The 16,835-nt window shown below is 41.6% G+C and overlaps 2 protein-coding genes and 1 long non-coding RNA gene across 4 annotated transcripts in view; 1 reads left to right on the forward strand and 2 right to left on the reverse strand.

Moving 5' to 3' along the window:
• Window positions 1-440: 440 nt before the first annotated feature.
• On the forward strand, window positions 441-1,887 carry LOC306826489. Its single transcript, XR_013779434.1, has 3 exons — window positions 441-971; window positions 1,053-1,222; window positions 1,304-1,887. It is a non-coding gene; the product is annotated as an uncharacterized lncRNA (long non-coding RNA).
• Window positions 1,888-8,322: 6,435 nt separating this feature from the next.
• LOC306826470 (uncharacterized protein) overlaps window positions 8,323-16,835 on the reverse strand; it is a 33,367-nt gene continuing 24,854 nt past the window's right edge. The window contains exons 4-5 of one of the 2 annotated variants that reach the window (XM_079347830.1): window positions 8,780-8,826; window positions 8,323-8,701 (exon numbers count right to left, since the gene is read on the reverse strand). In XM_079347830.1, coding sequence (XP_079203956.1) covers window positions 8,609-8,701; window positions 8,780-8,826 — 140 coding nt within the window. In that variant the 3' untranslated portion in view covers window positions 8,323-8,608. The remainder of the gene's footprint in view (window positions 8,702-8,779; window positions 8,827-16,835) is intronic. The other variant, XR_013779406.1, reaches the window with a different exon arrangement.
• LOC306827149 (uncharacterized protein) lies at window positions 10,774-16,317 on the reverse strand (the record flags this gene model as incomplete). Its single annotated transcript, XM_079348816.1, has 9 exons — window positions 16,281-16,317; window positions 15,453-15,734; window positions 15,027-15,317; window positions 14,860-14,937; window positions 13,883-13,942; window positions 13,716-13,784; window positions 11,201-11,239; window positions 11,008-11,121; window positions 10,774-10,778 (listed from the first exon to the last, which is right to left on the reverse strand). Exons 2-9 carry the CDS (start codon window positions 15,559-15,561, stop codon window positions 10,774-10,776), a joined length of 765 nt encoding a protein of 254 aa, XP_079204942.1. The 5' UTR covers window positions 15,562-15,734; window positions 16,281-16,317.

Consider the following 16,835-nt stretch of genomic DNA (forward strand, 5'->3'; position numbering starts at 1 on the left):
ATGATTGATAGGAGTAACATGTACAAAGACAATCATCCTCAGAAAGATGATTTCTCAGCTGTGATCAAACAGAACGGTGTTGAGCTGCAGATCCAGAAGGTTAAATCCTCTCATTCAGCCACATACTACTGCTCCTGTGATAAAAAGGTTCTCCACAGTGAGAAATGATCGGAGCAGGCTGAACAAAAAGCAACAGATGAGCAGAAGTCAGATAAAGTTTGTGACAGGAAGACAGCAGTAAACCACAGCTCACTGAGTCCTTCACCTCCATCACACACACAATGAACTGAGGGATTATTTTACTGCTGTCTGGATCGATTCTTTATTGGAATTCTTTAAAATAAATAATAATCCTGACAGCTAGCTTGACAACCACACATTACAGAAATAATGTTGGACTAGTAACAGAATCATGGGGTTTGGTCAATTCAGGACATTTTTCTGAACACTTGAGACTAAAGCCTGGTTCACACGGCAGGATAATCACGCCGATTTCGGCTCCGATTCTCTCCTTCCGATAATCTTAAGGACGCCCGATCATCATAAAATAATCTTATAAGATCATCCTGCCGTGTGTGGTGTGTTCAGACCGCTCTCGTCTGGTCGGAAGAATGTCGGGACCGCTCCGATCTCAAATCGGGGATATTCAACATGTTGGATTGTTTTGGCCCGATCTCTCATCATGTGTGGTGTCCCCCGAGGAGAAAACGAGCACGAGCCTGTTGACGGTTGATGTGTAGCCAATCAGAAAGCGAGGTGACGTAGAGGCGAGGAAACTCCGGGAGCATAAAAAAAAACAGCTGTCATGATGGCGCAACAGAAAGTCCGGTGGACATCGGAGATGGAGGACCAACTCGTCAACCTATGGCAACATCATGAATGTTTATACAATGTTTCATGCAAAGAGTATCATAACCGACAGGACAAGGAGAGGAGTTGGACAGAAATTGCCGCTGCACTTGAGATAAACGGTAACTTTTCTTCTACACTACCAACCGTTAACTTGATGATAACGGTCATTCATGTAAATGTCTTGTTATTGTTAATGACAGTGGAAGAAGTAAAGACACGGGCCACAACTTTGAGGACCCAGTACAGCAAGCTTCTGAAAAGTAAACCCAGTGGGAGTTTGCAAAAGCCACTAACAAGCAAACAAAGGTGGCTCATGAAGACATTGATGTTTCTGAAGAAGCATGTCACCCAACGTCCAACTGAAAGCAGTGTATGTATCCTGATTGTAGACTTCTTATCAATATTTAAGTGTTGTCTAAATATCCATTAATATTTTTTATAACTTTTATAGCTGCCTCAAACAATTAAAGATGCTCTGGCTGCTGAGAGGGACCTCCTGAGTGATGTAGATGATGACCTCTCTCCGGCCTCTGAGGAAACATCTGCTGAGGATACATTTTTTCTACAAAATGATGACGACCCTTCCCCTCCTGTAGCTCATGTACCACCTGCGAAAAAGCTTAAGAAAAGCCAATCTAATGATGTAATTGAAATCGAAAAACTGAAAATTTTACAGCAGATGTCAACAGCTTTTAACGCTGGAAGAAGCAAAGATAGTGACAGCCACTTTGGACAACAAGTAGCTGAGGAGTTGAGGTCAATTAAAAACGCTGTGCTAAAGACAAGAATAAAGAGAAAAATCATGAACGATTTATATGAGGCTCAGGAGAATGATGCACAGGTGCCACCTATTTACCCTGTACCCTCCTCTGTACATATGCCAAACACACAACCAACCCCTCTACTCACACACACAATTCAACAAGAGCCATATCACTACATACATAACTACAGGAGAATGTTAGAAGACGAGTGAATACATACAGGGGGAGATTGTCAGACTCAACTACCTGTTTTGTGGTTATTTTCAAGTGCATCTTCAGTTTAATTGAACTTTTGTTATATATAGGAGTAAAGATTGCTTGTATCCTGAAGTGAATAATAAAGTTATTTATTTGATCCCACAGACTGTTTTTCATGTTTTCAAAGTTGACCTCTATCCAACTGGATAGATGGCTTCAGGATTGAAATATGGAATTTCATGAAAATAATACAAGTAGAAAAAGCAACACAAGTATTTCATTCAAATATGAAGATGCAAGAGCATTTGGACATGGAGAAAGTTTAATTTTTTGCACAGGGAATTTCAGGTAAATCAAATGTCAAAATATAAATACTATATAAATTTGAACACTAAAATAAACAAAGAAGCACAAACAAAAGGTGTGTATATAAAATATTCTAAATCTTGGAATATTAAAAGTTTATCCATTACATTTCAATTTCTAATTATTTTTTAATTTCCAGAAATGTATTGAATGTGTAAACAACATATTAAATGCTATAAAAAAAAAACGTTACGTCAGCTTTAAGAGGCTTTAACATGCCAAAGCCTATATGTAGTTGTCCTGCCAGGGAATCTTGCCTGCAGAGGAAACAAAGTAGCTCTTCAGCTTGTCTCTGTTTTGTTTGGCAGCAATGGAGCTATTGCAGGGTTTTCCTGGTTGAAGAGGGAGCATGGGTGCCAGACCATTTTGTCTCCAGGTACCCTCAACAATTCTGTGGTAACAGTCGTCTGAGTCCATCAGGGCTGGAGGTGCATATGTGGCAGACCTAATCCCACATAAATAATTGTGGAGACAAACACATGCTAAGGCAACCTTCTGTACCTTGTCTGCGTCGAGCATTATGGTGGTGCGGAAAACTCTCCACCTGTTGGCAAGTATTCCAAATCCATTTTCGACCACTCTGCGTGCTCGAGAAAGCCTGTAGTTAAAGACTCTCTGCTCATAGTCCATTTGACGAAAGGAGTACGGCTTCATGAGGTCCGTGCGCAAAGGATAAGCATCATCACCCAGGATCACAAAGGGTGCTTCTATGTCTGACTGTGGAAGTGGTTTTGCTGCAGGGATATTTAGAAGGCCCTGGTCCAGCGCTTTCTTGAAATCCGATTCATTAAACACACCTGCATCTGACGCTCTTCCCTGTGCCCCCACACTAACATAAAGAAACTGATACTTTGCATCAACAAGAGCCATCATTAATACAGAGAAATGCCCCTTGTAATTACGGAAGACACTTCCACTATGAGCAGGGGGCAAAATGCTGATATGTTTGCCATCTAGGGCACCAAGACAATGGGGGAACTGCCACTTCTGATGAAAATCTTGCGCAATCTCCAGCCATTCCTCCTCTGTAGTTGGTGTCTGAAATGACAGAATTATGCATATGGGAAAAGACCTCAAATAGTTCAACTTCCATTGACCGACTAGAGTGCCCTGCAAGAGACTCATGGTGAGGACATTGAGGGGGTCACACACTGCACAACTGACTCCATGAACTTCTGTATGGACGTTGTGGATCCCACTAAAACTGTGCGCTGCTTCCCGAACAACAAGCCCTGGATCACCAGCGATGTCAAGGAGATCCTTAACAGAAAGAAAAGGGCATTCAAGGAGGGAGACCAGGCAGAGCTGAAGCGTGTGCAGGGGGAAGTCAAGGTCAGACTCCGAGAGGCAAAGGAGGAGTACAGAAGGAAGGTAGAGCAGAAGCTGCAGCAGAACAACATGAGGGAGGTCTGGGAGGACATGAAAACCATCACAGGCTGCAAGAAGCCTGTTGCCCCGTTGCTGCAGCCAGTGCCTGTCCCCCAGCACCCCTCTATACACCCCCTCCCTCCATCTCACTCCCCCCAACACCTCCACCAGGACAAACACAATCTCCAGAGACAATCCATCCCCCCCCCCCCCCCCCCCCCCCACCATCACCAGAGACCAGGTGAGTAAGGAGCTGAAGAGACTCCGCCTCAGGAAGGCAGCAGGCCCGGACAAGGTGTGTCCCAGGATGCTAAAGGCCTGCTCTGCTGAGCTGGGGGAGCCACTTCAGCACATCTTCAACATGAACCTGCGGCTTGGGAAGGTTCCTGTGCTCTGGAAGACCTCGTGCCTCACCCCGGTTCCCAAGAAGAAAAACCCCAGTGAGCCAGACGACTTCAGACCAATCGTTCTGACATCCCACGTTATGAAGACCTTTGAACGGCTGCTGCTCCAACACCTCAGACCCCAGGTCCAACACGCACAGGATCCCCTGCTGTTTGCATACCAGGCAAAGGTGGGCGTGGACGATGCCATCCTCTATCTTCTACACAGGGCTTACTCTCATCTGGACAAAGGGAGCAGTGTGATGAGAATCATGTTCTTTGATTTCTCAAGTGCTTTCGACACCATCCATCCCCTCCTACTGAGAGACAAGCTGACCGAGATGAGGGTGGACTCGCACCTGGTGAGGTGGATCACTGACTACCAACTGCAGCTAAACACCTCCAAGACCAAGGAGATGGTGGTGGACTTCCGAAGGAATCAACCACATCTAGAACCTGTTTCCATCGGGGGGGTCGACGTGGAGGTGGTCAGGACCTACGGGTATCTGGGGCTGCAACTGGATGACAAGCTGGAGTAGTCGCCTAACATGGAAACTACCTGCAGGAAGGGACAGAGTCGTCTGTACTTCCTGAGAAGGCTGGGGTCCTTCAACATCTGCAAAAAGCTGCTGCAGATGTTCTACCAGTCTGTGGTGTCCAGCGTTCTCTTCTACGCAGTGGTGTGCTGGGGAGACTGGTGGGGAGGGCGGGCTCTGTGGTGGGTACAGAGCTGGACTCACTGGTGACAGTGGTAGAGAGGAGGACTCTGGACAAAATGCTCTCCATAATGGACAACGCACAACACCCTCTGCACAGCACCTTCATCGGGCAGAGGAGCATGTTCAGTGACAGACTGCTGTCACAGTCATGCTCCACGGACAGACTCAAGAACTCTTTTGTCCCCCTGGCCATAAGACTGTACAACACTTCACTGTCACGGCAGGGAAGAAGCACACGGTGAACCCTGGACTCATTTTTCACTTTTTTTCTCACCCCTCATCTGCACTGCTGACCTCAGAGTCAGCCTCCAGTTGGACACTTTAATGCATATTGATAGTCACCTTACTGTGCACTGGTCACTTTAACGATAATCACCCTAATCATGTCTGGTTTCACCCTACTGTTGTGTTATGCTACATCTGTAATGGTTGACATGATCACCCTAACTAGGTCAAGTTTCACTCTATTGTCTTTGACACTTAATGCTAATCTGCTCCTCAATAGTTGGGTACTTTAATGGCAATCACCCTAATCACTCCTGGTTTCATCTTATTGTTTTGGACACTTAATGCTAATCACTGCTCCTTTATGTTGCTGAGAATGCCAATGGCCCAATCTGCATCCCTGCATTGACTGTTTAATGACTGTACTCACACCTCTGGCACTACCTCAAACACCTCTGTACATGCACATGTAACTAGTTTCTAGAAGGTCAGCACTTTGTTTCTAAGGCTCTTTAACTGTTTTACAGGTCTCTTTTAATCAGCACATGTTTTTCTCTCCTTCTCAGGTTATGTACATTATGCTATATAAGTTTTAAGTCTAATGCTAATGCTAACTGCACAGGTTTAACTTGTAATTATGTTTACTCTTAGTCACATAATGGCTACTAAGTCTTGTTTGGGGATTATTGTATACAGTGGGGAGGGGGGACAGCGGGTGTGTATTGTAACTAATGTCTTGTGTCCTGCCTGTCTGTATACTGCTACTGGATGCCTTGAATTTCCCTCGGGATCAATAAAGTATCTATCTATCTATCATCTATCATCTTAAATTTGCTTTGGGTCAGCTTAGTTACAGGCAATAAGTTACAACTGAGGTGTTCCTCTAACATCCTGACAAACAACTACATACCACCCGCCCATCAATAAGATCAGCCACAACAGCCAGCAAGCAGCAGCCAGCATTAAAAAAAAAAAAGAAAGAGAGTCAGACCCATTGTGTTTTTTGAAACATGCTGTAAACATGTCAATATCTGCTGTGAAATGTTCTTTTGTGTGTATTGTTGTAAAGGTTATTTCCAGGGCTGTAGCAGCCAGTCTGAAGTGGAAACTGCAGCACTGGCTTCATCGACACCCCTGAAGTTGCTGCTTGAACTGTTCAGGTTGAATGGAGGCGGAGCATTGACACTTGCGAATAAAGTTTCTGATGAAAACGCCGACAGATTGAAGTCAGATCAGTGTGTGTACAGTGTCTCATACAAACACCTTTGATGCAGCTAAATCAGACTTAATCCCTGTCAGCCAGAGGTCTGCAGGTACTTCCTGCTGTTTGTTGTTTTACATCTTTGTTAAAAGGTTTACAAACAGGCCTGCCTGCTGTTACCATGGTGATTTCAGATGGGGTCTGCCAGTTTGCACTGGTATAATCCAGGACAAAAGGCCTGAAGTTGAGAAATCAGCTTTCACCAACTGAATGCCGAACACCAATCATGCACGCTGCCTTGAAGGCTGTATTCGGGGCACAAAATACCTCACAGACTGTGGGTGCAGCGCCCTAAGTTACCCGTGTAGAACGTTGCAACGCATTAGTTCTGTTTTGGGACTTCATAACTGTTTTATTTGGTGGCCACAGGGGGGCCACAGGAGGGATCAGAGACATGCCTACAGGGGCACGGGCCCCTGTGTAGAACCGCCACTGCGGACAACATTCGAGGGACTGTCATGCATCGGAGCAGGGTTATGGGCGTAATCACCAGTCCCGCTGTGAATGTTCTCCTCGCCCTCGACATCGAAGAAATCCTGAGTGGGACGATAAAGACAAACGTGACTCCTCACCGCGTCCATCCTACCAATACTCCAGATATGGTCGACATGACGATGACACTGACAGATACTGCCGCAGTCCAACTCCATCTCCACGGGGTCACAGAGATGCAAGTCCACACGCTAAGAGTAGTGTTGGCTTCCAGTCTCCAGGGAAGCCCTACAGCTGCTGTTGAGGGCCAAACATCAGCTCTTGTATCACAGCCCCAGGATGACTCCCTGCAGTTAAAGCTTGAGGACAGTGGCTCACAATCAATGATGTGTTTTTGTGGTCAATGGTAAATAGACTTCAGCTTTTACATTGCATGTCACAACTCCACATTTACACACTGATGGTAGAGGTTTCTATGTAGAGAGACTATCAGAAGTATTTTACATTCAATGCTTCTGCTGACATTAGCATGACCTCCTCATGTGTACAGTGACACACAACAAGCTTCTTTTAAAAGCCATCCACAAAACATTTCTGTTTTGTAGACCATTCAAAGATACATATGTAACAGGGAGAACATGTGTGTGATGTATTAGACCTTATAACAGCTCTGTGCATCTTACAGAGAAACATGGAATTAAATGAAGCATGATTCCTATAGTCTTGATGGTTCACTATTAATGGTATCATCGTAGCACCTTTACCTTGTGTATTTGGCTTGTTAGAGGGACCAGAGAGGCTGCTGGAGCTCTCTTGGATTCCTATTTTTCTTTTGTTAGGACTTTGAACATGCATCGTCTCTTTATGTCCAACAATGAAGGAAATAAGATTGATATGTTGCAACTCTGCAGTTTTACCTTCAAAAATCAAACCAACATAAAAAATAACATCCCAGAGTCTATTCAAAGTGAGGATGAGGAGTGTGTGTGTCTGTGTTTTTGTGTGTGAGGTGTGCTGTGTGTGGCTAACACAGATTGTGTCAGATCTAAAATGGACCAAATAATGAGACAAAACCCCACACTAAATACTTAGGTTGTTTCACACCGGGTCGCTCACATTCAGTAGGACTAAATTAATTCACCTTTATTTGAATTATACTAAGATTAAAATGTTTTGCACGAGGTCTATAACATACATTATTTGTGCAGAAGTAAGCAAACGACAAGTCTGAGGTGAAGCATTATCCACAAATATTTTCAGTTCTTACCTGAAAGTAAACAGTCAGTTCAAAGCAGGTTTAAACTTGTTTATTTTAACTGTAACACCCTAGAAAATGTTGGCATCATTTTAAAACTTGGTTGATTTGAAATGAAGAATAACAGAAGCTCAGAATTACTCTACATCATGGGTCCCCAACCATCGGGCCTCGGGCCGTTACCAGGCTTTGGGTTGTTTCACACCGGGCCGCTCACATTCAGTGGGAAGCAAGAGAGTGGATTTAAGTGCCATAAATTTATTCCTTTGACTTCATCACAAGGCGTTTTTTTTTTTTTTTTTAAATCAGGTTGATTTCAGTAAAAGTCAGTAAAATATGAAAATAAAAACATTTGACTGAGGTCACGTGTGGGTCGAAGCTGCGCATGCGAGTGAGGATCATGAAGAAACAGGCGACATTAACACATTCTTCTTTTCATTGGGGCTCCGCAGCAGAGTCTACCTGTCAGTCACACACAAAACGCCACGCTATCACCCCATTGTCCCCAGAAAACTGGCTCAGAGCTCACACTGATGGTGAGTTAAGTTTTGATTTTCAATCGTTTTCTTCAGTAGTTTGAGTTGCATTGTGCTTTTACTGAACTTCACATATCTCAAAGTGACATAAGTAAAGGATTGCCATAAAGCGTAATATAATCCTTCCCATCGGCCCGTCACAAATATGACAGCTGCTGTCTGGTCTGTCAAGTCAAAATGGTTGGGTACCCCTGTTCTACATCACATCAGTTAACTTTCCTCTTGTTGACTAAACTTTTAAACTGCACGTCAGTGTGGCTGCAGCATGCTGTAGATCATGTCATTGCTGGCTGTTGCAGTCGTCCTCTCAGGGATGGTGTGGTACAAATGGTACAAAGACCGCTGGAAAAAGAAAGAAACCAACTTGAACATCTGTTTTATCTGGAAAATAATAATTATTGTTCTTCTTGTCAGACTTACGTTGCTTTTCCGAGACTCAGTCCTTTTCAGTCCCTCAGAACTTGAGACTGAGGAAGACACACAATGAGAACATTGACTGATGGCTCCGGTTTGTTGTTTGTTAGAAAAGGAGTAACTACAGCATGTTTTAGAGAAGTTGGGAAAACCAGACTGAGGAGAAGCATTTACAACATGAAGTAAGTCATGTAACAGGCAGTGAGGGAAACATTTACACAGTTTTGTGGGAACAGGGTCAAGAGGACATGTAGAGGATTTCAGATGCTTGACCACCTCCTCAACATCAGTAATGCTAACAGGTTAACCCCTTATCTTCTGCCACTAATAGTGGTCTACAGTCCAGAGAAATCAATTTAGCGAGTGAATTTGTAAGTTTATCAGATATTGTATTACAAATGGTAATGAAGACAGTCATTTGGTCGAGTTTAGGCTGCAAACTCTTCTTGTTTGTACTTGTGGCGAAGCTAGCGATCAGCAAGCGCGAAGCCAGGTCGAAGCTAGCACGTAGCAATGACAAACAGTTCTTAAAAAATGTAACACGTTATTTTCTTGTAATTAGTTAATCGTTATTAACTTGTTAAAGTCCCACCCCCAGTAAAAAATATATCTGAAGCCATTGTGTTCAACATTCATGTTCATTTTAGTTCATGTATATCTGAATAAACATCATATATAACAACATACAATAACATTATAACAACTTCATTGCAATGTCTTGTTGTCAAGCTTATTTTAGAAATAATGCAGAAGTGATCTGAAATTGAAAACCCGTTACTGCGATACTGTGACCTTTAAATAGAATCAGGACGTTGGTGTGACCTTTAACACGCTGTGAGAACTCAAATGCTTCTAGCATATTTAATAATAGTTTTGTGGTCAGACAATAGGGATGTTCACTGTGAATATAAAATCACCAGAAACTTCAACGCAGTCAATGGAAACTTTTGAAATGTTCAGTAAACACATCAGTAAAAAGTGAGGTTTTCCAGGTAAACGCAGTGATAGTTTACTTCCTGTCTTAAATTCGGTCTCGAGATGCAGAAGCTCAAGTCCCCTTCACTGTCTCTGTTCACTTTCAACTGTAAATCCATCTCAATCCAAAAACAAACATCTGTTTGAACATTTACAAACTCCGCAGAGAACAGTTATTGAACATGTTTTCACAGACACCATCTTCACGTCTCAGCACTGTGGTCTACCACGCTTGAGTTTTGCTCAGTTTGAGCTGCAGCTCTTTGTGGTTATTGATGCACAAGCTGACATTTACCACAGAAAGTATTTTAATAAGCTCACTGTGAAAGTCAACTCAACAGTCCCCCCCCCCCTTTTTTTTAAAGTCCAAGCAAAAACGTCAGGGACTGACCTGAACCTCAATAAAAAAAAAATAAATGAACAACTCAGCTAAAATTAATAAATTAACAACTCAGCTGTGCATATGTCTCTTCAGCTGAGTCTTCAGTCATGCTTCACTAAAACCTTTACAGCTGGGTGCCTGTTAGAGCAGCCAATCAAACCTGACTATTGTTATTGATACTGACTCACACATTCATGTCATCAATGTTTCTTAAAGGATTCTCCAAATGCAGCTTCTGTATTGTATTAAACTAAATGTAATTCTATTTGATTCATTGTAATAAAAATGCATTACAATTTGTTTTCAATGTGTCTGACTGAAGTAGTAGCTCTTGCAAGTAGATATTCAAACTAGATTTTTAATCCTTGTAAATGGATTTATGGGAAAACTGTGTCTCAGTGGTAGAGTCGGTCATCTCTCAACTAGAAGGTCAGGGATTCGATGCCCAGCCTCTGCAGCCAATTCTGTACTTTTGGCACAACTTAACTCCAAGTTTCTCCCACTGGTAATGCTTTTTTGTCAAAGTGATCTTCAATCATACAATGTCCTACCTGTGGTCGTGATGAGTGACGGTGTCCTCTGGATCCTTCTGGACTCTTTCTCTCTGATACCTGCAGCAGAAGAGGTTAGAGTGATGTCATTATCAATCTGCAGGAAAACATGGGACATTTCAGGTTTTCTATGGATTTCTGCTCCTGCAGCTACATGGCTAATGGGTCCTTAAGCAAGACACTTAACCACAAGTTGCTACACAAGCTCAAGTCATTTTAACATTACACATATTTCAATATAAAAGAAAGACTGAACGAGTAAAGCTTTACAGTTTCATATTTCAGTCTTGTAAATTAAAAAAAGATTCTGACTTCCTTCGACTCACCAGCTCTTCTTTTGATCCGGAGAATAACGTTAACAATCCCAGTGACGACCACAGTGGATCCACAACCAGCGAAAACCCAGACAAACGTCCATATCCACGATTCTACAGTCAGACCTAAGTGCACAGCCAAAACACTTTTACAACAAGAACAGAGAAACATTTTATTCATGTAGTGATATTAATATTGGTCTACCTTTCACTTCATCCTCGGGTGCCGTCGATATATCTGTATCTTAAAAGCACACAAAACAATATCAACATTAAAACCTAGCCTTGTGTTGGGTCCAGCCAGGATAACAAAGTTCAGGCTGTGTCCCTTTGGAGAACCATGACAAAAGACTCTTTATCCCAGCAGGCCTTGAAAGGACTCCCAGAATGCTTTGCCACACCAAACACATAGGTGTGAAGTTTGGGAGGGATAAAACCTGTTGCCTCCCATTGTTCACTCTCTTTCACACGTCGTCTGGCGACGTCCGAGTAAACCCTCTGCGTCCTGTTCACAGGTTCAAGGTTCAAGGTTCTTTATTGTCAATTCCAAAATATGTCAGACATACAGTGAAATCGAAATTACGTTTCCCCCCTCCCCACGGTGCAATGTAGATAAAAAAGGAATGGTAAATAAAATAAAACAAGGTAAAAAAGATGAATAATAATTACATTAATATACCTAAATGTGCAAAAAGTACAAAGTTAAATAGCAGTTAAACAGCACCCATTATCTTTGTTTAAAAGATTTGGCGCGCAGCTAACCCAAGGCCTTGAAGCATACCGACATCCTGAATTCCGAGCCTAGATCATCCATTTGAATGCATCTCCAAGAAGAGCATCTTATTTCTATTAAAACGGTATTGAGAGAGACTGTAAGGATTACGTCTTGCAAAGACGCCACGGCTCTGCTCACCCTCTGGGATGCGCCGCCATCACCGAACAACTGCAGGAAGATCGTTCCAGGACCCCTTTGCTTCCTTTCATCAACCACGGACAAAACGCTTACAAGTGAGGCTTAGCTAGGTCTGGGCAGTTAGATATAAAGAGTGTGTTTAATAACTGAGTTATTATTGTGAAACTGTGATAATATTTGCTTGGTGTTTGACCACTATGTCTTGGGTTGTATGAGAGTAAAACTTCTTGTTTTCTTTATTTGGGCCGCTGCGTCCCGTGTGTTTCTCTGTGAACTCTCGCGTCATAACCGGGTAATAGACTCATTATCAGAAAGACTAGTGTGAACGCCGTCTGATACAAATCCGGCCACTGGCTTCTGGTAGTGAAGTTAACTATGCTCTGAGTTGTGTGTGAGTTCCAGACCGAGATTGAGCTTCTGAGGTGTGCTCTTTTCTCTCTCTCACTCTCACAGAAACACACACACACGCACCTTTCGGCAGACACACACACAGAGATCTGTGGCTTTCCAGAAACTTCAGAAACATAGATCAGGTAGAGACAGAGTTTGACTCCGTCTCTGAACAATAGACCTGTGGTCAGTGTCCGCCATCACGTGACCAATTTTGATCTCTCTCTCTCACACTCACTCTCACAGAAACCCGCACACACACACACACACACACACACACACACACACACACACACACACACACACACACACCACGCTTGTTTGTTTATGTTTGTTACCTGTAGTTTAACTTATAATAGTTGTTTGTTTGATTGAGTTTCATTGATTAACTTGATGTTTCTTTGTTAAATAAATTCTGTTATAATTTAAAGAGCAGTTGTTTGTGATTACTGTGGGTGACTTTGTGGGTGAGGGCTTTGTGTTCGGATTTCACACCTTCAATTAAATACAGATTATTAATTGTTAATGATATTGGTATTTAACTAAGTAATTTGAGACTGATATTTGTAATATTTTGGTTGTTCCCTGTTTACAAGGTGGTGCTCCGAGGTTTATTAAACTCAGTTTAATAATTATTGATTTATATGAATAATTAAATAAACAATTCAGATTACATAATTTACATAAGCAAAACTACATTTCTTCAGGTCTGGTTGTAAGAAGTCCTCACTGATAGATATGTGTGCATGCTGCAGGTCTTTACAAATGATCTTCTTTCTCCAGATGAAATCATAAAACAAAACCGTCCCCTGCTGTCTCTGTGCCGTCTGTGAACACTTCTGCTCCCTGCACCTGTTTGTTCTGTTACACTACTCATTTGTATTTATTTTGTATATTTGTATAATAATTATTACCATGTTGTTGATGTGAGTGAGCTCACAAGCTAACCAACTTGGCCATGGATCACTCTCTAATCAGCCATTGACCCACCAGATTCTCATCACTCTGCAATCCTTTACCTGCTATGTGTCTGCACCTGGGTTCAACCAGAACCTGTGACACAAGCAGCTGAATATAAAACATTAACATGCAAGTGAAGCTATACTGTAGATGGTTGCTTTGTTGTTAAAATAATCTAATGGATCTTTTGCACAGTTTCAGGATTCATCTGCTCTCCGCCTGGTTTGAACACAATTGATGCCTTCAGGCTTTCAGGTTACTTGAATTATTCAACCTCGAGTGTAAAACACTCTTTAAAGCAGTCACATAATCCCAGACAGCAGGGACTCTTTCTTCACAAACACTTACCTACATGTCCATCACCCATATCAAGTTAAGCAATCAATAACCATCAACTGTCCAAGTTATCTCGTGCTTAAACAGACATTTAGGTTAAATGCAAAATTAAACATGTCACCTGGTTTCACTGGTGTAGAGGGGGAAAAGGTGGGGCCATCCTTGTTACTTGCTGGACCAACAGTCCAACCTTGTTAATATAAAACAGATAATTTCAAACTAATCATAATAAAAAAATAATATTAACTTCATAAGTAATGTCACATGTAAAATATTTTATTTGATTACCTGATGTTTGTTTTAAAGGTGTCACCATTGTGGAAGCACGAGAGCTACTTGTATGTAGAGCTGGTGGATGAAGTCAAATAGAGTTAGTTATACTTGTTTGTTAAAGTGATGTTGAATCATATAATGTTTTACCTGTGGTTGTGATAATTGATGGTGTCCTCTGGGTCCTTCTGGACTCTTTCTCTTCAGTACCTGCAGCAGAAGAGGTCAGAGTGATGTCAAACTTTATTTGGATTTCCAGCACAAAGAAAACCTCTCTTCTTTTTGTCTTTAGTCATAGTTTGGGGACCTGACTGTTTAAAATGAAAAAAACACTCTAATACTAGACTGACTGCCTGATTGAAGTTTAACCCGGACTGTTTTTTTACCATTTACCATTGTTATTTTTTTTTTCATTTTATATACTTTATTACAGGGTATGAAATACCTGGTGGCATTCGGGGGTCCCCCTTCCAACATGGGTCTTTTTTTTCTTTTTCTTTTTTAATCGTGAGTGGGCAGGAGTTTAATATTTTTCACAAACAGGTTATGGAGGATCTGGGATCTACAGCGTTTGCAGTAGTGTGCTTTGTATTCAAAGACCAGCGGACATTGCGCTTTCCTTTTCTCTCTCTGGTTCATTGCAGAGTATAAAGTCAAATACAGGTGATTCTTTATTAATTCCCTAGAGGGAAATTCTATCAGGAATCAACCTTCCTCTCAGAACTGTTAATAACTTTGTCGCAACCCAAAAGTGTATTTATCTTAATTCTCTCCATCCTGATTATTGTCACTGAAGCTCAATGACAATCTGACAGCTCCCGCTGTGTGGGACTTGTTTAAAGAGTGACTGTTTGAATGTCTAAAATATGTTTTAACAGGAGTCTGAAGTTTGAAGAAAATGTGGCACCAAAAGGTTGATGTGACAGTGTTTGTAAATGACTGTAAAAGAGTAGTAGCACTACTCTACAACACACTAACGTATCCAATATACTCACCTTGATCAGCAGGTGATGTTTTAATAGAAACTGAGGTTGTCAAAGTGCTGACACTCTCCTTGTTTGGGTTTGTAGCACCTAAAAATAAAATAAAAGATCTTTCTTCATGACATTTACACCACAGGACTTTTCTTCTGCTGATCCAGCAAGAAGACAGATTTACTTACTTAGAAGAATGACGGAGGAATAATCACTGTCTGGAGATGGAACATTTCTCTCTCCAATCTGAACAGTGTAAAAACATTTCACTTTGACCTCAGCAGGTGAACTCTGATGATCCATCATCAGCAGTTCACTTCCTGTCAGAGTCTGCAGACAGGATAATATCCACACAGTTCCTGCACTTACAGTTTGGTAATAACACTGAGACATAGATGATGGAGTCAGACAGTTCAGTGTGACTGAGTCTGTCTCTCTGATCACTGCTGGATTCACCGTCAGGTCAGGTTTAGGAGGAGCTGAAAATATGAGCATATATGTTGTAAAAATATTAAACTAAATATATATATTTACAACTGCCTAAAACCTGTCTGGTTCTCGCTGATTACATAACAAAACTATATATTAATATTTACAACTCTACTATTACTCACTGTGTATGGTGATGGAGACTGTGTCACTGTGTGGAGATAGAACATTTCGGTCTCCAGTGTAAAAACATTTCACTTTGACGTCAGCAGGTGAACTCTGATGATCCATCATCAGCAGTTCACTTCCTGTCAGAGTCTGCAGACAGGATAATATCCTCACAGTTCCTGCACTTACAGTTTGGTAATAACACTGAAGCCCAGATGATGGAGTCAGACAGTTCAGTGTGACTGAGTCTGTCTCTGTGATCACTGCTGGATTCACCGTCAGGTCAGGTTGAGGAAGAGCTGAAAATATGAGCATATATATTGTAAAAATATTAAACTAAATATATTTACAACTGCCTAAAACCTGTCTGTTTCTCGCTGATTACATAACAAAACTATATTAATATTTACAACTCTACTATTACTCACTGTGTATGGTGATGGAGACTGTGCCACTGTCTGGAGATCGAGGATTTCTGTCTCCAATCTGAACAGTGTAAAAACATTTCACTTTGACCTCAGCAGGTGAACTCTGATGATCCATCATCAGCAGTTCACTTCCTGTCAGAGTTTGCTGACAGGATATCCTCACAGTTCCTGTACTTACAGTTTGGTAATAACACTGAGACATAGATGATGGAGTCAGACAGTTCAGTGTGACTGAGTCTGTCTCTGTGATCACTGCTGGATTCACTCTCAGGTCAGGTTGAGGAAGAGCTGAAAATATGAGCATATATGTTGGAAAAATATTAAACTATATATATTTACAACTGCCTAAAACCTGTCTGTGTCTTGCTGATTACATAACAAGACTATATTAATATTTACAACTCTACTATTACTCACTGTGTATGGTGATGGAGACTGTGTCACTGTGTGGAGATTGAACATTTCTGTCTCCAATGTAAAAACATTTCACTTTGACCTCAGCAGATGAACTCTGATGATCCATCATCAGCAGTTCACTTCCTGTCAGAGTCTGCAGACAGGATAATATCCTCACAGTTCCTGCACTTAAAGTTTGGTAATAACACTGAGACATAGATGATGGAGTCAGACAGTTCAGTGTGACTGAGTCTGTCTCTGTGATCACTGTTGGATTCACTGTCAGGTCAGGTTTAGGAAGAGCTGAAAATATGAGCATATATATTGTAAAAATATTAAACTAAATATGTATATTTACAACTGCCTAAAACCTGTCTGTTTCTCGCTGATTACATAACAAAACTATATTAATATTTACAACTCTACTATTACTCACTGTGTATGGTGATGGAGACTGTGCCACTGTGTGGAGATGGAACATTTTGGTCTCCAGTGTAAAAACATTTCACTTTGACCTCAGCAGGTGAACTCTGATGATCCATCATCAGCAGTTCACTTCCTGTCAGAGTCTGCAGA

This window comes from Symphodus melops (genome assembly GCF_947650265.1).
Source record: "Symphodus melops genome assembly, chromosome: 7".
NCBI classification, from domain to species: domain Eukaryota; kingdom Metazoa; phylum Chordata; class Actinopteri; order Labriformes; family Labridae; genus Symphodus; species Symphodus melops.